General features: G+C 41.9%; 1 protein-coding gene across 1 annotated transcript; it reads right to left on the bottom strand.

The window, feature by feature from the left end:
* Positions 1–7,205: 7,205 nt before the first annotated feature.
* Positions 7,206–26,653, bottom strand: gad2 (glutamate decarboxylase 2). The gene is made up of 16 exons (XM_075452221.1): positions 25,853–26,653; positions 25,511–25,573; positions 25,242–25,385; positions 24,429–24,662; positions 23,272–23,362; positions 22,394–22,506; positions 21,819–21,934; positions 21,444–21,523; positions 19,113–19,167; positions 18,833–18,949; positions 17,179–17,243; positions 17,016–17,094; positions 16,259–16,408; positions 15,810–15,917; positions 13,766–13,855; positions 7,206–11,623 (listed from the first exon to the last, which is right to left on the bottom strand). The coding sequence occupies exons 1-16, from the start codon at positions 25,926–25,928 to the stop codon at positions 11,450–11,452; spliced, it is 1,755 nt and encodes a 584-aa protein (XP_075308336.1). The 5' UTR covers positions 25,929–26,653; the 3' UTR covers positions 7,206–11,449.

Genomic DNA, 26,653 nt, shown 5'->3' with positions numbered 1-26,653 from the left:
TATCTGATGCGCTGTCCCTGTAGAAATATTGATTACAGTGGGTCTCAAGCACCTTTTCCTCTATCTCTGATTTTTAAGGCTGCAGTGAGGGTACATCTCAGCGAGCTCTCCTCTCAGCAAGAAGCAGAGTTTAGCTGGTGGGTTGTTTCTTGCAATATGACCAGAGGTGGAAAGAGTACTGAAAATTTGTACTCAAGTACAAGTACTGTTACATTGCTTTAATTGTACTCAATTACAAGTAAAAGTACTGGTAAAAGTACAAAGCACTCGAGTACTCAAGTACTCAAAAAACAAGTACTCAAGTACGAGTACTCAAGTACTCGAGTACTACTATTCACACAGGCTCACCAGAACTGGACAATAGAAGATTGGAAAAACATTGCCTGGTCTGACAAGTCTCGATTATGCTTCCATGCTTCTCCGTCGCTATCCGTCAATCCGTCTCCGTGGTCACGGAGAGGCTCTCCGTCCTCTCGAAGTTCTCCGTCGAGATGTCGGATACGCAGTTCACCTCCCGATCAGCAGGCGTCGCTACGCTAGACGATCTAATCTTGCGACGTCTATCGTGAAAGTCGTTGATTGATTGTTTACCTTCCGGCTCCGTTCCACTCCTCACTGTGAACGATGGCGACCGAGAGAGAAAGACTGGAGTTGGAGCTTATTGATTTTGAAATGCAAATAATTTTGACCAAATGTTGACTGGCATACAGTAAACTCTTTCAAAAATGGCGGTGTTGTTGTTCTGAGAGTAGGGGGCTAAACCGGAAAAGTGATTCCGGAAATGATGTTGTTAGTCGACCAATCACAACCCTTGCGCTCTCCGCCAGTCTCCGTCTTCTCGACGGATAGATAGGAATGTTGGCCGACGCACGCAAGCGACGGAGAGAGCTCTCCGTAGCTCTCCGTAGCGATCATAAATCAGCCTTAAAATTCAGTAAATCAGTGATGGAACGGAAAATTTCCACTTTCCGCGAAAGCGTCAATTTCCGCTAAAGCGTAAACGGACCGGAAATGCAATTTCCGCTAGTGCCAGCCACTAGTACCGGGTTATTTTGCTTTCATTTTGAGACTATTTTTAACATTTTAACGCAAAATTAGCTTTTTCGGCAAAATGTGCGTACGTTCTATACATTCTATAAATATGTCAAAGACAGTGAAAATGCCTTGTTGATGTGAGAGGTCAGAGGAGAACGGGCAGACTGGTTCCAGATGATAGGAAGGAGAGGTGGAAAGAGTACATTGGCTAACCAATAGCAGCTTATCTTAGCCAAATTAATAACCTTAACACATGAAAAATAAAAAAAAAGCAATATCATACAAGTATAGTTGTAAAACCTCTTCCCGCAGTGTGTTTTTTTAGATTAGACGTTGAAGTCTTGTAAACTGATATCAGCGTGGAGCTAAAACAAAGTTTGCACTGCATCTGGACGCTGTCTCCTCAGTCTCTCTGCTCCACTGTGCAGGTGTGTTACCTCCAGAAACCTGAGCTGCTGCAGCAGAGTTGGCCTTTCCTTACATTACGTCTTAGATTAATTGGCCCGGGTGTACGGAAGCCCAGAGCGGACGTGGTACGTATAAACTTTTTTCTGATGGTTTTCTTGAGATAACAAGATAATTATGTCGTAACGAGTTCATTTACTGATGGTTTTCGAGGCCACTTTTTCTCCCCAGTCCGCCCCTGTTTACATCTGTTTATATGTATTTCTGGCAAAGGTTTTTACCCATTTTTACCCCCCTTTCATCGAAAACTGAAAAAAGTAGCCTATGAATCAAACATGGAACGTGGAGCGTTTGTGTAACGATTCTGTTTGTGAAAATGCACAAAGCAAATCCCGCTGGTATGACAAGCATTTATTTTTCTCCAGATAACGAGTTATTTATCTCGTTATCTCGAGAAAACGATAACGGCACCTCTCGTGCATCATTCGGTAACCATGGAGACGGCCTGGTCCCCTCAGCTTGTCACAGATGAAGTCGACTATATCACTTAAAGGTGGGGTAGGAGATCCTGGATTTTGAGTCCAGCGAAGCTGCATTTTGAAAATACACAGGTAAAAAGTCCCAACCCTTTTCTTCACTTTTCCCCCGAAGGCACGCCTCTAGAGTACATGAACGCGCACGAGCACGAAGGTGCACGAGCGCTGTTCTGACAGCAAGCATCGATCGTTGCCGTATTCAGTATTTAGTATTTAGTTTATGCTAACTGTACGTTTAATAATGCTAGGTGCTAGCCAAGCTGGCTCTAGTTTAGCTTCCTGCCAAGCTTCTGGACACGTAATTCGTTCACGGAGCAGGGTACGCGCACAGGGGGAAGGAGGGGGAGGGAGGAGCAGATTGCAGTTTGATAGACGCATCAGAATCCAATCATCGTTAACGGTCCGTTCACAATGATTGGATACTGTTTTTCCTGGATTGTTCGTTCTAGAGGCCACTAAAACCTTTCATTTTTGTGTCAAAACTTTTAATTAATTGGTTGCAATGGGGGTGTGAAGAGTATTTCAAGCAATACGTAAAAAAAATGCTCCAGAAAAAGATCCCCTATTGAGCCTATTGAGCTGCAGTCGAGCCAGCCATCTCCTTAAATGACGCGGGCTGATATGAAAGTTATCTCTACAAGACAAAGAAATTGCGAACACATAAAACACAAACAGGGGCGGACTGGGGAGAAAAAGTGGCCTCAAAAACCATCGGTAAATTAACTTGTTATCTCAAGAAAACGATCATTGTTTTCTCAAGATAACGACATAATTATCTCATCATCTCCAGAAAACCATAAAAAAAAAGTTTATACGTACTACGTCTGCTCTGGGCTTCCGTACGGGCGCGATCTGACGGCCAGCAAAGATTTGCATTGGGAAAAAAAATAATTGTGGGCGAACTCAGAAGCGACTTTTTACAAGTACCCAAGTACTACTTAATTACAGTAACGTGAGTATTTGTAATTCGTTACTTCCACCCCTGAATATGACATCATCAACATAACAAACTATCTGCTGGTTGGGAGGTGGATCACGAAGGGAACTCAAACACAGTAAAATCTGCACGATGGTTGGCTTCTCTTTCATGTGCTATCTGAGGAGTTTCTGAGTGAAACTAAACACTAACAGATGACATTACAGCTTCTGGGTTGACACCGGGGCAGAGGCAAAGTTCAGGCTAGACTGTGAGGTGATTACCACCAACATTCACCGACATCTGGCTCGGCTTAGTGGCCAGACACATGCATACACACACAGACAGTTAATTTCAGGAAAGAGTTCAGTTGTTTAAAGATGCCAGAGAATCCCTTTGCTCCTCTCTTTTTTTTTGTGTCAAAAAATGCTGTGGTGAGCTCTGCCACCGAGGTTCTTCCATCTGTCGCCTTGCTCTTAAATCACCGCACAGTTAAAGAAGTTCACAGTTCAACTTTATGACATGTTTGCTACATTTCACCCATTTGCAAAGCCGCACATTTGAAACAAACAGTTCTTTTCTTCTTTAACGCAGCTAGCCTGCAGGATTAGTGTCGGGGCTTTACGAGGCCTGAGAAGTCCCCCATATGGTCGAGGTTGCTGCGAACACTGAGCAGATCATCCAGAAACTGCACATGTGGAAACATCTCTGATGGCAGAGGAGAAGAAACCCTGCTGGGTGAGAGATGCCAGACGTGTTCTTTTAATCATTATTCTGAGCACTAATTTCTAATCTGTAGAAGCAGTGAGGAAAATATTGTGGCTCTGTGGATGACTGAATTATCTGACGGGGGGGATGACAGCAGTGGAGATTCTACAGAGGCAGCGGGCAGGTCAAAGTTGATGATTAAGATTAATTTGGAAGGCGCATGACGCAAGAGTCTGGAAAACGATGTGAAGCATACTCATAGGTAACCCATTGATGTTGATTAATGGAGCATGGGGTGATGAGTCATTTCGTGTCTGCGTGGTGGTGCAGAAGCGCGCTGGATCGTAGAAATTAAACGACCTGCCTTGATCAGCGTCAGAGATTTTACCACCTTTATCTCAATCAAACAATCACAGAGGGCACAAAAAAGTAAAGTATGGTTCAAACTTTCATTAAAAGAAAGCTATACTCCTGGGTGGGGTACTTCAGAGTCTTGAGGACTGTAAAATAAACAAAAAACATCCTTCCTGGTCAATAACTGAGAACCTGGGATAGATGGAAGACTGCTGCCAGACTACCGAGTTGTTATTCAGTCAATAAAAAAGGCTGTTAGAGTAATCAAGGCATTAAGAAATGTACTACAGAGGACGAACCGCTTCCCATTCAAGCACAGTCGTACCAGAAAAGGTGTATTAATGCAAGTACACTGTAACGAATTTCTGTATATTTACGATGGAGTTACAACAGTATCCGACTGTATTTTACAATAATTGTAAAATACCGTTGAATATTCATCCCTCACATGTAAATTAACAGTTAAATCAGTCATTTAACAATACCAATAGATAACTGTAATTTAACAGCATAAAACAGTATTTGTAATGTAATGTTGTTTTGTTGGACTTCACTCAAGTGATGTGACGGGAATAACAATGCGTTAAATTCAATCAAATCATTCTTTATTTATCCCTTAAGTGAAATTACATGGCCTCCTATAACCCCTCCTCCTTTACTCTTACCCCTCTGTCTGCCTGTATGGTCTGAAAGCCGGGCAGAGAGGTGTTAGAGTCCGGGTAACCATGGTTACCGTTCTGCAACCACGTCTGAGTAAAACAAATGAAATCACCTTCCTGATATTTATGCTGCGTCCTTGCTCGGGCCAGAAGCTTGTTCACTTTGTCTGCCAGTGAGGTGACGTTGCCCATGATGATCTATTTTCATCCATCTTGCTCTCAGTTTTGCTCCTGCCTCACATCTGAGATTTCTCCTTTTTAACAGCAGCTGGTTGGTAGATAAGTCACAATTCTGTTGTTATTCCTCTGTTTCATATAGGCTCAATAAACGCTGGGCTTCACTGTTGCTTCGCTTCTGTGTTTTGTTGAATTTTTTACTAAAAGCTAACGCTAAACGCTGTTCTTTGTATGAACAGCTTTTTATCTCAGGTTTTTCACCTCTAAAGAAGCTAAAAATGGCTCCACATATCTAGTTTTAAGGAACTACAGCTGCTCTCAGTTGTCCTGCTTTGTGGACACAAAAAGAAGAAGCCCCTCCTCTAATACTTAAGAGAACAATGAAAAAGTTTCTGTGGTCCAAAAGCACTTGTTAGCTTATTAGCTTAGGCTAAAACTGTTCATGTATAAATGAATATAGAAACGTTTATAGAAAGTCAGGCTTTTTTTAAAAACAAACTTTGGAAACATTTGGCACCCGAGCAAATACACTGCAGATGTGCAAACATCCATTTAGCTGCAGTAGAGTTAACACAAGAACCCACTACAACATGGAAGCCACAACCTCAACCATCAACAGTATAGCTCCAACGTGTCTGCAGAGAAGTTTGAACCTGCACAGGAACAGAGTAACTAATCTTATTCAGCTCATCTGCGTATTCTGGATTGATCAGATGACTGATGCAGCTTCACTGATCCCCCCCCGCCCCATCACACTCCGGCCACAGTGTGGAAACAGTTAAGTTGCTGAATGATTGCATGTCATATTTGTAATGATGAAACCATCCATATCCTCTAATTCGGAGCCAGCTGATGGTGTGCTCCCCACATGTTTACATCGCAGACTCTTGGAGCCTTTGTTTTACTGGGAGTGAAAAAGTAGAGTCATTCTGTCTGGTGGTGGGTTTAGTCCCGGACAGGAAGAGATGAAAATTATTCTCACGTCTTGTTTTCTTCTCTTTTTCTGCACATGACAGGGAGAGATGACGTAAATCATCTTGAGGCTCTCCTGCATAGTTTAGGATGTTGATTTGAACTTAAAACTTAACTTAAAAAGGATGTGATGAGGAGGAAAATGTAACAGTAAGAGCTCATTGAAACAAAAGAGAAGGAGAGGTATTTGCCAAAAATTCCAACCGCATTTGCCTTACATTGCCTATTTTGGAGGAGATGTGAAAACATACTCCCTGTTGGCCACTCGTGATGAAACTATGAGGAAACAGTGCCATCTAGAGAGAAGATGGTCACCTGCCAGTCATGCTGCTGCAAAACAGAGATGCTTATTTATCTATCTTTTAAATCACGGTCATTTTGATAGTTGTGACAGAGCAGTGCATGTTTTTATCTGCTTCTATTGTTTAACTTTACGGTTTGAATGCAGAAAGACAAATTTTGCTTGTTATATACTAAATGCTGTAGTTTAAGCATTCAGTTTATTTAGAAGTGAATGGAAAATACTGTCTTTATGCAGTGGTTATTTTTGTATTTAAAAGTCTGGATGATACAAACAAAGTTCGCTGATAATATTTCCACAGTTATTGTTCTTACCACTGTTACAATTGTTCTGGATTAATATTCATACATTTTCTCTGCTTACACCACTCGGCTGCATTCACCATTAGATAGATAACTGATAACTGACAGTTGTGTATACCAGAAAGCGGCACAAAACTAAAATAAGATGTGAAAGAAAATTGAAGCGATGTTGAATTACACAAGATGACCTAAACGAGACAGAGAAGCTCAACTAAAATGTAAAATGACCAAAATGTGCCAAAAGGAACCTGCAAATGATCGCAAAGAGATATAGAAATGTCACAAAGCAACAATCAGGAGATGTGTATTGACCATACAGATACAAAGTTTCCACACCAACATGGACGAGACATCCATTAAAAGATAATGAAATGTGCAAAAGATGACCTAAAAGGTACAAAAAATATTCAGAAAATATACAGAGGCTCTAAAAGACCAAAATAAGTCATAAATGGGGCACAAACGAGCAAAGATAGAGGAAATAAAAATGATCCCAGAGATGTAAAATCATCAAAAAGGGACTAAAAACAACCATAAATAGATGCAAAGTTATGTGAAATCATGCTAAACAACTGCAAGATTCACTGTTGTTGTTTAGTTTCTTCTTTAGAAGGCTTTTAGTCTTCTTCAGGACTTTCAGGGGGGCTTTTTTCACATCCTGCCATGTACTAAACTTACCTCGTCGTGCTGTGAAAGTGCCACTTTAACTTTTCCCACCCGCTTATGTGTTCGTATAACACTGCTGCTTTGTACAACATGAGAGAGAAATGCTGTCAGAACTTTGCAGTAAAAGGTTTCTCTGAAAATATAGAAGTGTAAAGAAAACAAGGATCCGGTCGGTTTTATTTTGGCAATATTTATTTCCTTTTCATCCCAAGAATAACATGTAATTCAGGACAAATGAAGGTCTGAGAAGCCAGTAAAGCAGTTACAGATTACATCATTTGAAACCGCACCATATTTACTGAATTTAACTTTGAGTACTACAGTAGGGGATTTAATTGTTCTTTTAAGTAAATATAGAATTTAAGCAAGAACTAGGGTCTTTTTTTCTTTCTTTGTGCATTTTTATCTCTCCTCTGTCCCGTAGAGTCAAGGGCCTCGGCGAAACAAAGCGCAAACGGCGATGCTGCGGCACCATGACACAAGATAACATCCCGTCTCAGACACACAAACAGAACGACAGAGGGTAGCCGAGACACGTTTAAAGGAAAGCGCGAGGATACATTGTCACTGCTACCAGAAGGCGAGGCGGAAGAGAAAGAGAGAAAAGGTCATACAGGTGCAGAGCAGAGCAGAGAAGAGCTTTCGTAAAGACATGCGGAGGGACTACATACACTCACACACACACATATATATGTATATATTTATAACACTCAGAGCAGCGACAGTCTTCAAGCAGAAAGACGGAAGATAGAGAAAGTCAGATCAAGCGCAAAGAGGATTACAATGCAAGGCGAGGTTAGCATGCTTGCAGCACAGAGAAAACTTTACAGGAAGCCCAAGACACAGAGATCACATGTAAAGGCTAGAGCGACAGTGCACTAATCTACAGGCTAAGCTATATAGGACACTAACGCTAATTACAGGAGTTACACGTACTGTAAATATAGATATATATAGATATATATTGGAGAATGTACATCGAACAAGCTGGATAGGCAAGGCATTGCATGCACGTGCAAAGGCAGCAAGTCTAGCAGCAGCAGAGAGAGGAACAAAGTGTCTGGCTTTCCAAGACTACCACACTGAGATTCCTTTGTGGCTGTACAGATCTGATGTTGTCTGTGTCACAGTGTGCACGCCGTTTTAGAATTTGGGAAATGAACATAAATCCTGTCCAGTCAATATTTAAGACTTTAAGCAACTGCCTATTGAGACGAGAAGCTTTACAATATCGACAAACTGGGAAAAAAATATACTAAATCCAATCCTTTCATTTCCGACAGACCCTTGATTCGCGACACATTCAGACCAAAGAGCTTAAGTTACAGGTTTGCTTTCAGCAGAATTCTTTAAAACATCAACTCATGGACGACCATTGGACATTGCACTGTTATGGGAATACTCTAAAGTGCACAACTTCCTCTTTGGAGGAAAACTAGACGATACTGGAAAATTTCTACGAAGGCAGCACAGTTACAAACACACTAAGGTTAACATCGGCACGTACCGTCAAAGTATCACTTGTGCACAAAAAAACACGGAGCTTCAGAGTCAAAAATGGCTTTGCATATTCATTTTAAAATCCAAACACCGGAGTCTCGCGTCTCCGAGTGAGACTGTTTCAAGGTGAAATCTGTCCGTTTCTTTAAAGCCAGTCCCTGAAACACGTTTTCTTTGAAATACCTAGAAGAGTCACAAAGTATCGGACATACATACGTACACACACACACAGGAAAAAAAGCCTCTTGGACTAACAAGATGAAAATACAGGTAATCTATATCAGAGATAGAGAAAATATGAATAACTTTACCTCACAAATAGTCTCTGGCTATGTGTCTTATATACATGTATGAATACACAGAGATATGTACTTAGGACATCTTGAAATACTATTTACAATTTATGATCAAAAGCGATTGTACACTGACCCGACCACGTGGAGAAAATTGTGCTTTTCTAACTTGTTCTAGTGAAAATGCTACAGAGCCTCTGCTTGTTTGACCAGAGTTCACATCCCAACATCTAACTCGCCCATAATAAGCACGTTTTAGACCTTTTTTTTCTTCTTTTTTTTTTGTCGTGAACCACTGTGTGCTTGGTCTGGAAACTTGATTATCTTAAACTAATGTGCATTTGAATTCGCCTTCTCTTTTTGCTGTTTTGCAGGATAAATAGATTGGACCCTTACTCGAATATTGCTTGAGAATAATACAGAGGAGATCTCAGTTGCTGTTCTACCCAAAAAATGATTTAGTGCAAGTGATGTCTGGTATACATTAGCTGCAAATCTGAAGTACCCATATCCAAACAAAACAACATTATTGCCCCACCATCAGTTTCTCAATATCCTTCTCCTGACTGTCAATATCTGTAAAAGATGTTTAAAGTTATAACGTTTAAAGTTATAATCCTTAAGGTTTCAGTTCGGCTGATTCAGGTCATTTTGACTCCCCCTCAAACCAAAAACAATCCACATTTTTCAATTGAGCTTTAACAGCTGGATGGAAACTCTGTTAGACTCTGAAAAAAAATCTGCGTTCATTCAAGCTTTGATGCTCACTAGGGGGAAAATTTTGCATATTGATAGAAGTTAAACGCAATTAAGTGCAACCTTGAAACATGTCCAGCAAAGTAATCAAGAAGTACAGAAGTCACATGAGCTAAATTATTCAAAAGTGGCAATTTCCTGTGTCCGCTGTGCTTTTCATCATCTTTCTTGACTGGTTTGACTGGTTTTCTTAAATTATCGATAAGAAAACCCGTAATCATCACATAAGGAGAAGTGGAAGGAGATGTGCATAAATTGGCATTTCACTTGTCAGATTTTCAACAAATTTGCTTGAAATTTACAATATATTTGGATCCAGCACCCACTGATGCTCCTCTTTACATGTAGATTCCCAACCTGAGAATGTATTACATCTGGGAATCCAGCGGTGGAAAGCTGTACAGAAGTTGGCGGGTGATTAGATGAAACATCTATCACGAGTAAACCTCAGTCAGTCATTTCAGTTAAATACTATCAGCAGATGGTTTAAATCTGGCTGGAGTTGGTCAAGAGAGGAGCAAAAACATCTTTCTTGGAGTCACTTCAAGAGAAAAAAGCCTTTAAGGTTGTTCGTTGCTCTTTTCTTTATTTAAAAAATGCGCTCCAGTTATGATTTAACCATCTATTCTGATCTATTTAATCAGTGTTGCCTCAAGAATGAACACAAATATCAGAGCATGGCCAGATGGATTATCTCTGGACTGTAATGGGGAATCTAGTTGGCTTGTGATGTAAATGCCATTATCTTAAAATACCAAAACTTCAGCTGATAAACAAAAACACCTCAGTTTTAGAGCACCAAGAACCCTCCAAAATGCATCTTTTAGTAATCTGTGTCCAATCTGGGCCAGCAACAAGTCAGTCAGCTCATCTGTAGATGATCTTTAATGTGCATGCGATGGATTCAAAGGAAAGGAAAGGCTTTCTGACTGAAACACCCCGTGATCAACTTGGATTGGAGTCATTAGGGAAAAACTGTGGAACGCGGTAATCAACAGTCTTAAATCATGGTCAGAGAAACGTTAGACTAGGTTTGATATCCTAGAAAACTTAAGGATTATAGCCAGATCATTACAACACGTAGAGAATGCTTAGCAAAGCTAAATATACAGCCAGGAATTTGGTATGTGCGTGCAGCTGGTGAGTCGGTGATAAACAAAATGGGTATACAGCCTTCTTTTTTTACCACCTTTAACACACTGGAAAGGACAAAGAGTAAAAAGTAATAAAGAAAAACTGTCTTTTTTGGTGGAAATCTTACCAATCTTTGCATGCTTCTTCAGTCATAACATAACCTGTTGTTGCTGGGAAACGTCTTAAAACACGTGCTGCTATATACAGCACCGGATAGGAGAAGTTTTGTCCAAAATCACTGCTCGTGGTACTATGTGCAGGTGTAAAGGCAGTCGATTAAGCTGAGGTAAAGTGAAGTGCTTTTTTAGTTTTAAACCAGAAGTTTAAAATGTTAAAGTTACAATAGAACACGACCACATTTGGCACTTAACAACATACGCAGCAAATGAGAAATGATCCAAAAATAAACTCTTCCCGATTGACTTATTGCACAAGCATTTCATATCACAAAAATACATAGAAAGTTACGTCACTTACACTACTCTGGGAGCTACTACACTATAGGAAAAGCAGACAGAAGCACTTTTACATGGCTTTGGACCGAGCCGGTCCGCGGCAAAGCTGCAATACTTAATATATGGATACATCTGTAGATCTTTTTTTCTTAAATATACTCTTAAATACGTGACTTTGCAGGAAAGAGAGAGAAAAAAGAAAATGTTTACCAGTACATTCACGACAAACATTTCATCCATCAAGGGGGAAAAGTACAGGAGGATCTGGCTGAGATGAGTCTTATAGATCGTGGCCGAGTCGCTCAATCTCCTCAATAAGAAAGTCGATGTCCTCGAAAGTAGCAGCAGGATTTGAGATGACCATGCGGAAGAAGTTGACCTTGTCCCCCTGCGGTTGGTAGCCGACCATGGTTGTGCCGTATTCCATCATCCTGGCTTTTATCACCGGAGCCACCTGACAACAAGCAGCACATACGGAGCAGCATGAATCAGTGGGGTCCCAGGAGGAGAAAAGCTGGTGTAAAAATGGTGCATGAAGGCCGAGAGTGGGAGAGATGGAAGGATTGGATCGGATAAGAAATGGACCCAGGGAAACAAACATGCACGCTCAGTTTAGGAGACAACGGCAGGTAAAACATTTGTAATTCAGAGACGTATTTACGAAATAAAATGTTTGTTTCACATCTGTAAAAGTCAGCAGGAAGTAGTTTTAGAGTAGTTGGCTTTACGCTAAGCATTCACTTCGGCTGACACATTTCTCATGAAGAATCTTCTAAGGAGGTCAAACAGTGTAGTCTCTCATCTACACACTGTCTTTTTTCCTTTGCCTTTGGATGCGTCGATCTCCCATCTTTCCAGCATACGTTGCAGTGGTGATACAATCCAGTGAGAAGACTGCTTCTTATCAAGACACTTAGCACAGGCCTCCAGTCGGACCGCGAGTTGATGGAACAACTTTGAGAAACTCTGTTTTTTTCCGGGAAGAATCGTAAGAGAGTTTTGCATTTGACTAAGCTCCTTCGTCCGTATATTTCAGGACAGGAAACTGTGATGAGATCACCTGTCAGTCCTGTTGAGAAAGTTAGCTTCAATGTGTCTGTACGTGTTCAACCCACTGGAGATTTTCTTTTTTATATATTTGATTTATCACCCCCCCCCTTCCCTATTAAAAGCAGAGTAAGTGCCCCCTCCCATTTCACATGGAAGCTGTGAGACTTTACTTACTTTTTCACAAATTCGACTCGAGGTTTCGTGAATCATGACACGGTGTAATAAGTCAGTTTTGTATCTGCTTTTAAGATCTGATAAGGATCAGTTGGCGCTTTTTTTTTTGCTATCTTTGCCGTTACTTTGCTTTTGTTGCTCAGTTTATCAGAGGCTCCACAAGTCCCACTTCTCCTCAGATTGCTTTGGTCCACGTGGTTCACTATCTCCCATAAATCTGACACCAGCCGGGCACGCGAGCCTCTCCGTGAGTCGTTATCTCCAGGAGCGACAGTCTTGAGGGACGATGTGGATTTTGTGCTGTCATGAGCTCAATTTCAACAAGTTTGCAACTCAAACTTCTTGCTCCGACCAACAGCAGCCTATAAGGGGAGGAAAGCTCTGGAATATGCTTTTAGAGCTGGTGCACACAGAAAGGAAGCTGGGAATAGGTCATCGCTTTGCTGCATTTTGACCCGACTTCATGGTTTGCATATGAGATCCAGTGAGTTAAAGTTGCAGTCTGGTGGAGCATTAACTTAAGGGCTCAAGTTAACTGTGACTCATAATCTCAAAGAGCAGCATAATGTAAGAAGAATCTTAATAAATCTGGGAGCCTTAAGTTTAAAATCAGACTGGACTCTTAATGCTCAACTTACTCCTTAAGGGACTAAAGTTGGTTTAAGAGTCAGATTTCCATCTGTTAGAGTCAGTATATGCACATGATCAGTCATTCCTCCTAAATCTCTTGCAGGTGTCCTGTCGCAGTTGGCAAAGCCTGTCGTAGAATAATCAACTCGCAAATCAGGTATTTGACGAATTTCCAGTCAGTCTTGTTCATTAGGAGGAGGCATTAAGGCGAGCGGGAAATAAAGAAAGCTCAGATTCCACCTGGAAGCGCTAATCGAGCAACATGACATCACCCCTCAGTCTGTGGAAAAGAGCGGGCTTGGCCAAACAATCCGTCCAGCCTGTGACGCACCATCTCAACTGGGCTTCAGAAAACAAAAGGAAACACCTGAATCTGCAGAATTAGGACGAAGATAGCAACGATTTATGGCTGGTGGTTTCAGAGAGAGCAGAGTGATCTCTGCAGGGCGGGCACACACGCCATCTGTTTGTCCTAATTGTCAATTAGTCGCCCCTGCTGCTGTGGGAGCTTCTGAATGGCCGCCACATTAGCTACAAGCCAACACTCTCACTTCTTTTTCACCCTTCCACCTATTCTAAAACTGTCACAGTTTGCACTGCAAAGTGTTCTTTTAATCCCGCGTTTAACTTGCCCATAATTAGCCAGATGTGTGATGGTCAAGCTGGATATGAGCGACGGGCTTGTAGGGCACAGGGGACGGTGTGTTTTCCAGATACCGCAGTCTTATCTCGGCTCACCCACCTTGTGCAAGTGTTTCTTTCTCTCCTCTTTGTCCTCCATGTAGCGGATCCCAGGGGGGAGGTACCAGAAGCAGACGTTGGTGTGCTGAGGCTGAGGGAACACACAGGTGACAAAAGAGGAGAGGCGTAAACTGCCGTGCGCACATGGAGAAGAAACAAACTCTAATTAAATCATTGCCGCCTCAGTAATATCTCTGGAGATGTTGGAGCAATATCTTTCATACGTGGCGGTTTTAAAGCCTCTAAACACGTTGTTTTATAGGACTATGAGTAGACGAATAAGTCAACAGAATAAGTCGTCGTATGTCCGTCTGCTTGAGAGCAAGATGGTTTGAGAACTACTGAAATTCGTGGTGGGGAGCTGGGTTGGTGCTGGGCAGCATCAGCGACAGGTTCCTCCACTCCGATGTGATCGATTAGTCAAAAAATAATGACTGATGACTTTGCTGAATTGGCAAATTAATTTTGTGAAGTTTCAACAACCTGTAACACTTAACTCTTAGTGCCGAAAATACACCTAATTTGTCCCGTTTGCATCAGTTTTCTAAAAGTAAAGCAACATATTTACATATTCAAAAAGCTGAAATGTTGTCATCTTTATGCACGTTTCGTGCACTTCAGCTCTGAGGCCTTTAGAAGCCGTTTCTCTCTTTGCTTTAAGATCCACTTCTGATTATATATATATAATCAATTCATGCATAAACTGAGCATCGAGCAATAGATGCAGTTCCACCGCCTTTTTTGCCCCCCTGATAGAAAATAAAAAATTTAAATTTGGTGGGGAAGCCTCGGTGAGAGTAACTGGTGTGTCAGTTAAAACGAGACAGTCGATATTATTGTCTAAAATCAGATCATTTATAATAAAAGTTTTATTTAAAAGAGATCGAACATTTAAAATAGTTGAATAGTAGAGTTGAAGATAAGTTCTGTTGTGGGGTTATTTTTCAAAGAGGTACTTGGTGTATGGGGCGGAGACATCTGGAACTAGTGTATGGATGTGACTGGAGGTGTTTGTAATATCTGCTGGTGATGTGAACTGGCATAAGGTGTACTGTAGATGAGGGTTTGGCTGATTTGTGGCTGTTGTACCGTCAATCTGAAAATGGTTTATTGGATTGAAGACATTATGAAATGTCCTTTAATGTGACAAATCAGGACAAAGAATTTCAGAGGATTTCTTGGAGTTTCTGGTCCTGGGATGTCTGCCCTTTAGGCTCTGTGGGTTGTTTAGAATTTAGGAGGAGCTCAGTTGAAAGTGTCTGGTGACTAAAGCAAAGCCATTTTTGATTGAAAGCTGTAATTCGCGTGACAAAGCAAAAATCCATTAGACGTTCCCAGCTTCAGACAGGTAGCCTCCTCCTTATGTCTGAAAGCCCCTCACAGCTCTGTGTTTTGGCTTCTCTTTGCCTGCCTGCCAGTGGAAAGCCATTCATTACCAACAGCTGACTAACCATGCACGCCGGCCTCATTTATACAGCTGGGCTGGTTCGGCTGTAGTACACTCAGCCTCAGATTGATGTAATGGCCCAACAGGAGGCACGGACAAGTGAACACCTGGGTCATTGCCCAGAAGACTTGGCTTTTTCCCTTCACTCTCTGATGCTCTTAGTCTCTTATTTAGGCCCAGCAGGAAGACAGTAGGCCTTGAAACATTACAGCGCTTTCATTCTAAATGACTTTGGACGTTCAAGCGTTCCTCCTATAGAGGAGTTTTAGCTGAATAACCCCATCATACCCACATATGTTTGTGTTGCAGTTTAGCTTTACGCGAGCTTATATCAGACACTGTGCTATTCATATGCATATGAGCAATTAGAGGCTGTTAGGCTATTCATTAAGTATAATAGCAGCACATTATACCGGCGGCTGGAGGCAACAATGGCACCCATCCAACACAAAGCCAGTGCTTTCTGTGTGTCAATCGAACCATTCAAAATGACACCGAGGTGAGAGGCTAATGTGGGCTAATGTTCTCTACTTTTCTCTGGTTGTGTGGCTGCAGGCAAATTGTTCCCATGAAGAGAGAAGGATGGATGCGAACATACTTTCCCGTCAAAGACCATCTCGTATCCCTCTCTGTCTTTGATCTTGTTGTAGAGGTACTCCGACAGCTCCAAACATTTGTCGATCTGAGCTTCAAAGCCAATGGTGCCCTGTCAGAGAAAAGCAAGATCCCGATGCTTCGGATTAAAACTCAAACCAAAGAAAGAGGCTGGCCCTAATCATTGGTTTTAGCTGGATTATTTTCTCCCAACACTTGGAATCCTGTAATACGACAACATGCTATCTGCTGAACCAAAGAGACAGTAAAGTGCAAATTCATCAACTGAAATACCACAAAAGAAGGATTTAGTTGATTTTAATGGCAACAAAGTGAGTCAAGTCCTATTAGTTAGTTATGAATATAAAGTAAAAGATCATTTTAGAGTCACCATATTGCATTAAAACCCAGATGGATACACCGTAAAGTCTTCAAACAATCAGCCCTCCCTACCTTCGCTCTCCACATGAGCCACAGCTTGAAGATGTCCACATGGCGTCCACACTGCAGCGCTTTGTCCCCGGTGTCGTAGGACAGGTCGTAGTGTTTGTCCTGCTGGAACAGGTAGCAGGCGTGCATCTGGTTGCAGTTCTGCATCAGACCCTGTGGAGTCAGATCCAGAGAGACCTCAAGTAACCAACAATCAAAGACCTGAGTCTATTCCTTAAGTTAGAAAAGATAAAATATTGCCTCAGAGGATCGACCCAAAAATTCCATGAAACTTGGGCCCCACTTTTATCTTATTTTGAGAAGCTTGAAGCCCTCCCACATGATTGAAAAGTAAACGGTAATGAAGACTCAGAGGCCTCAGAAGACCGGTGTAGTGACAATTAAAGAAAGCAAATGGCCTACTGGTACTGTCCTGAATATCCACTTTTTCTTTATTTTCTTTTTTTTATTATTTTTTATTTTTATTTTGTACCATTATTGTCTTTTTTATTATTTTAATCTTGTATATTTTCATGTCTGTAACTTTTTTCTAGTGTAACACTTGGGGTGTATTTTTCACTAACTATATTTATTTTTATTATTCAGCTTTTTTTTTTTTTTATAGACAGCATGGTGGGGTGGGGGGAAGAAAATAAGAAAAATATGTATGTTGAATAACTTTGATCAATGCTCATTCTCTCAAATAAAAAAAGTAAAAAAAAAAAAAAAGTAACCAACAATCAGTGGCACGGAGGATGTGGTAAAACAAACTCAGCCCTACCTCCTCTCTGACGAGCAGGGCGGAGCACTGCAGAGGGACGGACATCATTTTGTGCGGGTTCCATGTCACAGAGTTGGCCCTGTCGCCAAAGAAAGTTCTCATTAGCTTCAGAGGTTTGGCTGTTTTGTGTTATATAACAAAAAAAAAATAAAGAGTATCTTGCCTCTCAACTCCGTCCAGCTTCCACCTGTGTCTTCTGGACATGAGCAGGCTTCCTCCCCAAGCTCCCTGATAGGACACACACAAACATGCAAAGCTGTTGATCCTCTCGTGGCTTATTTAGGTCTGCACAGAGGCAGAAAAGAGACCTTTTTAAAGGGGGCATCCCACCAATTTATCATTCTGTGAAGGAAAACGGCCTTAAATTTGGTTCATTCTTTCTCCAAATGTGCTTGTGGCTCAATCCAAGGGAATGCCTGTGATGCCTGCAATACATGCAAACTATCTCCAGCCAATCATATTTGTGGGTTTGGGTCTTGCCTCAAACTTTTTGGAGGCAAAGCCTCAGGTCACATGATAGCTTCTTGATAGCTTCTTCATAATCTCAAGCTTTAAAAACTCAACTTCTGAGTTATTTTAAGATCTGAGCCTTGCAGAAGCAGGTAATCCTCTACGCATATTCTCCCTCATCAGTTTGCTCATGTTTATATAAGTTTTCTTCTTTCAGTAGTACACGGAGGTGCTATTAGGATCATAATTGTTTAAAATAATTTAGATGAATTACCTGACAATATGTCTATAAATCCGCTGATAGTCTTGTTATGACACAACAATAACGGACATTTTCAAGGTAGTTCTGTGATTAAAACAACTCATTTATTGCACAGAGAACTGCTGAAACATTTCGTTATGTGCCTAAACCGAGAAAAACTGCAAAATATACTCATCTTATAACAAGTTTAAAAGCATCTCGTGATTGTTTTACTATAAAAGGAAGATTTAGTGCTTTCAGAGGACGGTCGTTTGGTTTGATTCAAGTCAAATATCACTTGCCTTTTCTTTATAAATGACTTTTTCTTTGTTTTAATTAGTATTAACCAAAAGAGAAACTGACTACAAGAAAAATGTCTTTCTGTAGCTTCATTTATCTGCAGTAATAAGAGTTGAACAGATTGATTTACCGAATGCACTGGCAGCCAGATTAGATATGCTCATGTCTGGAAGGTTTGTCCATTTAAAAAAAATGTTTTGATAAATATATAAACTTTATTTAAGATTTCTTTTTTTTTTTTTTTTCCTTATTGAAAGGAACCGATAGTAGAGCAAACACAATAGATTCCCAAACTTTTGGGGGGAGTTTGGGTCTGAAAATATTGCATTTCACTCTATTTTCTGACATTTTCATACACAAAACTATTGTTTTACACCAAAAAAACCCACTATCTGATGGCATCGATGTGTGGAAATGTGCCATGTTTGTTTTTAAGCTCAGCTAGCTGAAGAATGATAGACAAGACAATTTGTGTGTCTTAATAGAGGTGTCCCCCTGTCAGGACAACATCACCTTCATTAATAGCTTTCCTTCAGAGTGAGGGCCTGAGATGGCGAAGTCAAGGGGAGGAGATGATTTACAGCCTCTGCTCCACTTTTTCTAATCTCCAGTGTTAGATAGGAAATGGTTAGCTCTCTATCTGGGTCAACCGCAAAGCAGTTAGAGGCGAGACAGACATAATAGATTTGTCAAACTCAGCAGTGAGCTGTGTGGTTGAGCTAAAACTCCTTCCTCTGGACAGACATTCTGCATCACACATGTGAGATAAGAACGCTCTAAAGCAGGAAACAGGTTTAGCATTTGGATTCGGATGCGTTTCACTCACATCCACGTGCATCCAGATGTTGTACTTTTTGCAGATGTCGGAGATGGCGATGAGAGGGTCAAAGGCTCCGTACACAGTCGTCCCGGCTGTGGCGCTCACAAAGAACGGAACAAAACCCTGCAGACGACACACGGCATGTAAAGCACCTTGTTGCTGCAATATGTGTCCAAATTCCTTTTCTCATCTGAGCTGTTTGGGTCCAATTGATCCCATAAAACCAATGCCGTATGAAGTAATGTCTGTCTATTTATAGTGGAGCTATAAATGTGTGACGCGTTACCTTCTGTTTCGCCTCCAGTATTCTCCTCTCAAGGTCAGCTGGGATCATTTTACCACTGCAAAGGGAAAAAATAGAAGCTTTAGCTGCCTTTTGTCTTGTTTGTGCATTCATTAGTGGACAAAAAGATAAAAACACCAACCTAACATAGAAATATGAGTAGAAGCCCTGCATTTAACGAAAGGTTTATCAGTATTATCAGTGTTATATACTTGATGTTGCAGCTGCTTGATGTAGAGTCAGTTTAAGTTTGGGCATCACTGGTTTTAGCTGGATCATTTTCTGCCAACACTTGGAACCCTATAATATTACAACGTAATCATAAAAACATACTAGTTCCTGAACCAAAGAGACTAGAAAGAGTATAGAAAACGATCCGCTCTCCAAAAACAGAAGAAATTCAAGCTCTTGGGCATCAAATTTCGAAAACAATGGTTTGTTCCCAACATTAAACAAGTGACTCAAATTTAAACTTAAGTTAAAGGGATAGTTCGACTCTGTTGACATGAAGCTGTATGACATCCCATACTAGCCATACTAACATCATCGCAGCCAAAAGATTCTGTTGTAGTTGTGGAGTCCTTTTCTACAGTTAAACAAAGGCTCGATTGGCCTTTTTGACATCCCAACGAGTAGCTGATCCCATTCACTGCCATTTCTTAATCATTTCACAGCTTCTTCTGCTTTGTCATGCTCATTTATTTAAATGTTCAGCATCTGTTTGGAGGAGATGTTTGATTGTTGGGGACAAGTTTGGTGTCTAAAGCTTTGATTTAAAGGGATAGTTCGCCTCTTTTGACATGAAGCTGTATGACATCCCATATTAGCAACATCATTTATGAACATTTTCTTACCCCCTGCTGCGTCCTGTGAGCCGCGTTTTGCTTCTCAAAGCAATATGCGTTCAAAAGAGTAATACATTTGCATCACAAAATCGTTCATCCAGAAAAAGTCAGACCTCACAATCGCTTGGCACTATTTTCTCTCCCCTCGTATCACTGCCTGCTGCCGCCTGCCGCCTGCCGCGCCTGTTACGGTGTTTGCTGCTCGGTCTGCACCGTGAAAGAGGCGCGTGAAATGGAGGAGAAAATAGCGCCAAGCGATTGTGAGGTCTGACTTTTTCCTGGACAACAATTTTGTGATGCAAATGTATTACTTTTTTGAACGCATATTGTTTTGAGAAGCAAAACGCTTTATTTTTTAAACCCCAGCCAACTAGCCGGACTACCTTCGTCAACTCCAAAACGAGGCTGGAACTCGGCTCACAGGACGCAGTAGGGGGTAAGTCAATGTTCATAAATGATATCGCTAATATGGGATGTCATACAGCTTCATGTCAAAAGAGGCAAACTATTCCTTTAAATCAAAGCTTTAGACACCAAACTTGTCCCCAACAATCAACCGCCTCCTCCAAACAGATGCTGAACATTTGAATCAATGAGCGTGACAAAGCAGAAGAAGCTGTTTCCTACTTCACGATGAAATGATTAAGAAATGGCAGTGAATGGGATCAGCTGCTCATTGGGATGCCAAAAAGGCAGATCGAGCCTTTGTTTAACTGTAGAAAAGGACTCCACAACTACAACAGAATCTTTTGGCTGCGATGATTGAAGGCATGTTTAGAGAAATAAAGTATAGATTTATGTCTGCAAATGTTAATTATGATGGTGGATTGATGATGATTTGGGCTGGTGTTGCAGCCAGCGCCAAACAGGAATATTTCTCTGAATAAAAAAAGCAGCAAAATGTAAAAAGAGGTTGGCTTCTACTGCAGAACGCATCAGAGAGCTGTGTCAGCTTTATCTACGTGTCTATCGTAGCTAAGCTCATCTTTACCTCCTCAGCTATGAGAGCAAACGTTTGCATATCCTTGTAACTACTTCAGTGGTTCTCAACAAAGCGAACAGGCTCCTCTCAAAAGGTCACAACATCAGTCTGAGATAATTCAGCCCAGTCTCAAGAAAATGTGTTAATAAGAACGTTTGTCCATACGTCCAAAACTGTTGTAATGTTGTAATAACTGTCTGTTTTGTATAGGTTTAGACAATGTGATGCATTTATTAATATGTTTTTATCCTGACCAACTGCCACTGACAGCAATATAGAAAGGTTATATATATATTTATAAAGGCAATATTGTGTCACATGGGGCTTAAACTTGGTGTTTTGGAACATTTATGACGCATTTGTAACAGTTTCATGCAGAACGTACGCATGTCATGGTTTTTGAAACTTCAAATCATGCACCAACGCAGCATTTCTCCATCAGTCATGTAGACAAATAAAACCGCAAAGAACCCTGAATCTGTGGTGTTTGAGTAAAACGCGCTTTACCATTCATCCGCTTTGATGCAGATCACGCTTTCAGTCCCGATGCCAAGAGCCGCCGCCCCTTTTTTGATCGAAAAATGGCTCTGAGGGGTGAGAGAAAGAGGACAGAATGAGGGACCAGATGACAGGAGGTAAAACAAAATGTGTACGTATGCGTGAAAGATCAGCTGTTTGCGTCGTTTAATGGCTTTTTTCTCTCAGCGCCTTCCACGTGCCCTTTAAAGATGAAGGAGGGTGACATAATGTGATGGACACACCTGTCACCTCGTGTCCCTCTGACAGAATGTCAGCTTTCAAGCACATCAAGCACAGCTGCAGCTACTGGGAGGCCATTTTTCTTACTCTTGAACTTAAAAGGGAAAATATTTGAGGCCTTACATGCTCCGACGTGAAGGCCACCAGTCTGGGAACAGACGACATGCCTTTCTCTTTGACTTCAGGGAACATCTTGAAGCGGGCCAGCAGCATGGCGTACATGTTAGAAATAGCACCACCTAGAGGACAGACAGCGATTTACAGTCTCGAGGGAGTGATGCAGAGTTTCCAGATGAAACAAAGCAGAATGGAGTTTTAAAATGTCTCTGCATGCTTAACACGAAGACACAGCTATAAAACCCTTTATTCACGGGGCAATTAGAGCACACGGAGAGATGACATAGCATCACAAATGACAGCTCGCTGCCCAACAATGTCACACCCAATCACAGGCTTTGTCATTAAATCCTCCAGAGACTGCTCCCCATCATGTGTCAACCAGAAGTGCATGAGAGAGATTAAAGATTGGGGGGCTGACGGTGAGGGGGCTGAAGCTAGGAAAATAAAAAATCGTTTCATGCTAATTGGCCTTGAAACGAGATTCGTTTATGAAATCAAAATGCAAATTGACACGTTACAACACACACAGCCGGTTCCATTTTCAGGGAAAGAGAGGGGTGTCTCTGCCTCACACGTACCAGGTGAGAAAATGCCGTCCCCTCGCCCTTCCTGCCAGCCAATGATCTCCCTCATCTTCTTCAGAGTGACGTACTCCAGCAGCACAAAGACAGGCGCCACCTCATAGGTGAACCTGCGTTACACAACATACATCACATGGTGCATGGTTACACAAGTGACTCATCATCCCAAAAAAGAAAGGAACAGTTTTTCACTGCAGTTTGGGCGTTTCAGGGCACAGAAAAATTGTTTCATTCTTCAAACACAAAGAGGAGCAGGAATTATTGATGTTTGTGCCGAGTTTAAACGCTCCATCTTCGTTTTCAAGGGGGAGAAAAATTCTCCGAGGTTTGAGCGATTCAAATTTTCAATACATGGCTTTATTTCTCTGACAAAAATGTGCTTGTGTGGTTCAGAAGTCTCTCCCTGCTGCATGAAAAGCACATTTCCACATTTAATTTCTGTTAAAAAAAATGCTTCCGAGGCCACATCAGCGGGCGTGTTTCTGCAATCCCTCACAGCTGCCAAAGCTGAGGAGTTTATCAGCCTAAAAACACACATCTGAAATTAGCCTCAGATTAGTTTGAATTTAATTTCAGAGCTAATTTTCTCCCCTTGAATCCCCATGGGGATCAGAGGTGAGGGAGAGGGATGAAAGGAGGAGTTTGGATGGTGCAGTGTGGGAGTAAAGAGGGGAGGAGAGGGGGTGTCTGTCTTTCATTTCACCCTTTTCATTTGTAGTGATGGAGTCAGTGGTGGTGGCGGGGGGGGCGGGTGGAGCCGCTATCAGCCCTTGCAGACGCAGAGCAGAGTGCATACAGAGGCACCGGAAATGGAATTCATTGTCGGCGTCATTATCAGCGTTTAGAAATCATGCTGAAGCAGGCCACATACTCACATGTTGGTGTTGGCGGTGGACGTTAGCCAATCGGCTGCCAGTCCAACCATGTCTAATCCCGTGGAGAGCTGATTGAAGTACCTGGGGTGGGCTGAGCGGAGAGGAGGGGGAGAGGAAGCAAGTGAGGCAGCTGCAGTTTGAAGGTTTTTGTCAAGAAAACTAAAAGGAGCAGAAACTGTCATTTTCCAAATGCTTCAATTACAGGGTGGAAAATGCAGAGGCAGCAAACGCGTCAATGAGCTTTGGAAATAAGGAAAACATTTAGTGGTGCAGCGGGTGGTGCTGGGGGAATTTAACACACCCAGAAAAATGTGCACCAACATGGATGTGTTTAAAGAGGCAGGAGGAGCTTTGATCTGATTTATAAAAGACCCACAGAGAGACTTTGCATTTGAATGCAAACATATACATTGAATGCAAACATTGATTAACGTTGAAAAAAATACAATAAATCTTATCATAGCAAACAAATCTCCTGCCAACGGCATTACTGCATGTTATAAAGCCATTAATGAATGGGTTTATTTAAAAATATCCTTCAGAACAGCTCACTTCTGTATTTATTGAGGGCTATTGCTGTGAACCCCCCCTCCGCACACACTGTGGGTGTCACTCAGCACAGAATAATGGACTTGGCCCATGAAGCCTGATTATTAGCCTATTATCTGCTGCTTGGTGAACCAGATTTACTGCGTCACTGCATTTATCGGTCTGGTGGCCATGCAGGAGGAGGAAAAGGAGGACATCTTCCATGCTGATGCTCTTTCATCATTATGTTTTATTATTTTTAGACAGGGGGTGTTTTCTTCCTTTTTATTCCCTCCTTACTGTATCAATTTGGAAAATTAAATCTCAGTTTTCCCTTAAAATTTGTTTGGTTTGTTGATAGTGGTTTTTTTTTTTTTTTTATTGAACAATACTGAGTTTTCTCTATTTATTTATTTTTTTTGTAGTACTGTAGATTTTTCTTTGAAATTAACGCTTAAATCTGGTATTTTGAAAAATACCAGATAATACCATATAATTGAAAACCGCAGGCCGGAAATCAGGCCTGCATCAAAACCATGCACCTTTAAGAAGAAAAAAAGGGGGGTTTTCGCATTTTTAAAAGGTTTTAGGTTGCATCCCCCCCCAAAAAAAACAAACAAACAATGTACCTGTTTTGATGGCGTATTTGAGAGTGGCGCGACAGCTGATCAAGATATCATCCAGATTGGCCGGATCGTGCTGCAGCTCCCAGTTGTTGAGCTGAAGAAGCTCATTTGGATAGTGAAAATCAATAACTTTCGTTTCCCGGTCGAAAGACTCCACAATGTAGGCCAGTAAAATATCCACAACCTCCTGCAGGAAGGTCATTGTTTTAGTGTCTCCGTCCATGGCAGGTAGCAGGTCTGTGGAAGGGGGAAACAAATATGTGCAATTAAGAGAGGAGATATTTTCAGATTCTGGGCTCGAAATAAAACGTCGCAAAAAAACCCCGCTGTTTTTCGTGCAGCATTAAGATGCACGTTTACGTCCAATTATACGATGAATCATTTTGATATTAAAAGAAAGGCCTTTTTAGTTTTGTCGTTACAAACGGAAGTCCTGTGTTGGATTTTTGACTGACTTTTGCTGCGCTCAACACGTTCAGACGGCAGCTTTGGCTGAAGGTGACCTCTGAGAAGATAACACATCAAATCTGTTTCAACATCCAAACACAGCCTGTAGAGATATAGGCTATAAAACGACCTGCCGTCTAAACAGGCACACATTCTGCTCTTTTTTCATGTGTCGAGAACGAAAAATAAGTTTTCACATCCTGGAAATTTTCCACTGAAATATATCCTGAAAGGATTTCCCTTCATCGAAGGAGAACAGCACCTGTAGGCCTGCTATTGAAATGTAGTGTTTTTTGACGGATTACATGATTCAGTGAGGTTGAAGTTTTTCATGCAAAAAAAAAAAAAAAAAAAAGACGCCTTTGTAACCTGTTGAATAGAGGTCGGAGAAGGCCACTTCAGCTTTGGTGCAGTTGCAGGATTTGTTGCAGCCGCAGGTTCCGGCCGCGGTCTGCGGCGGCTGCTTGGCGGCCGACTCCGCAGCTTTCTCCGCTTCCCCGACATTTAGTAGCGCTTTGGAAAATCCACAAAACACCACCCATATATATTTTTTTAGTTCTCTGTCAACACGGACTGGAAATAGCCTGTAAAATTGGATGGAAATAACAGACCCCCCTCCCTGCTGTGAAACAACATACCACATAATTTCGATCCAATTCCTCCGGATAATTTCTGGGCCGCCGCTTGGCACCAAGCCCTGGCTGGAAAAGATGAGGGGGGAAAAAATCATGTGAGGATGCCCCGGGTTATCAGTCCAACTTCATGATAGAAATACAAGAAAAAAAAAACAATGCCATGCAACTTTGAATAAAACAACCATTTAGACAAAAAAAAGTCTCCAGATGAATAACAATGACAATAAAAAGATAAAAAATATAAACAAAGAAACAGAAGATGTGTCGAGTGTTGGTACAGCAGGCCTGTCTGGCTTTCAGTCGCTTATTTGAGACAATGCACAGGGGGGGAAAAAAGCCACTCACGCGTACTGGGGCTCTGACTGCCGGTATTGGGCCCCGCATTGTCACCGCCGAGAGACCAGAAACCTTGTGAAGCCATCGTTGCCGGTAGTTAGGAGCTGCACGAGACCGGGAGACCGGCAGAGCCCATCCACACGAGACGAGCGGGAGCTGTTCGGAGCCGATGTGGTGCTGAATGTGACCAGAGCGCTCAGATGAGCTGGAAATCCAGCCGTGCATCCAACGCACGCTTTTCTGCGCTGTACGGGAGAGCCTCTAAAAACAAAGCCGAAACACAAAGCCGAAACACAAGAGGCGTCCGCGGTGCTCCTTTTCTTTTTCTTTTTCGCAGGCGTCCACAGGTGCACGAGACATGAAGCCGCGCGTCCGCACGTGAAATCCGCAAACGCTGTGCGCACTTCGGGCAGCAGCGCGCAGCCACGCTCTCCACTCAGCGAGGAGGGGAGAGGAAAAACACCACGCAGCAAGGGACAGTTTGAGAAGTTCAATTCGCGGTTCAGATGGAGACCTGCTCAATTAAAGATGGAGCTAAAACAAAAGAAAGCAAAAAAAAAAAAAGAGGAGGAGGCGATGAATAAAGGTGGTGCAGCTACAGATGTCGGTAAATACGCAGCAGCACGCGAGCCATGCCTAATTGCATCCAACCTATATTTCACGTCACTGAAGAAATCCCATCGTGATTCACTTCAGGGTCATGACGAACCGCGTTGCGTCGTGCGTCGTGACTCCATCCACCCCCAACATTTTGTCCCCTGCGTGCTGAACTTACCCTCCATACAGACAGAGAAAGCAAACTAATTCTGC

Source organism: Odontesthes bonariensis, chromosome 20, assembly GCF_027942865.1.
Source record: "Odontesthes bonariensis isolate fOdoBon6 chromosome 20, fOdoBon6.hap1, whole genome shotgun sequence".
NCBI classification, from domain to species: Eukaryota; Metazoa; Chordata; class Actinopteri; order Atheriniformes; family Atherinopsidae; genus Odontesthes; species Odontesthes bonariensis.
This window is presented reverse-complemented; position numbering and strand designations above follow the sequence as displayed.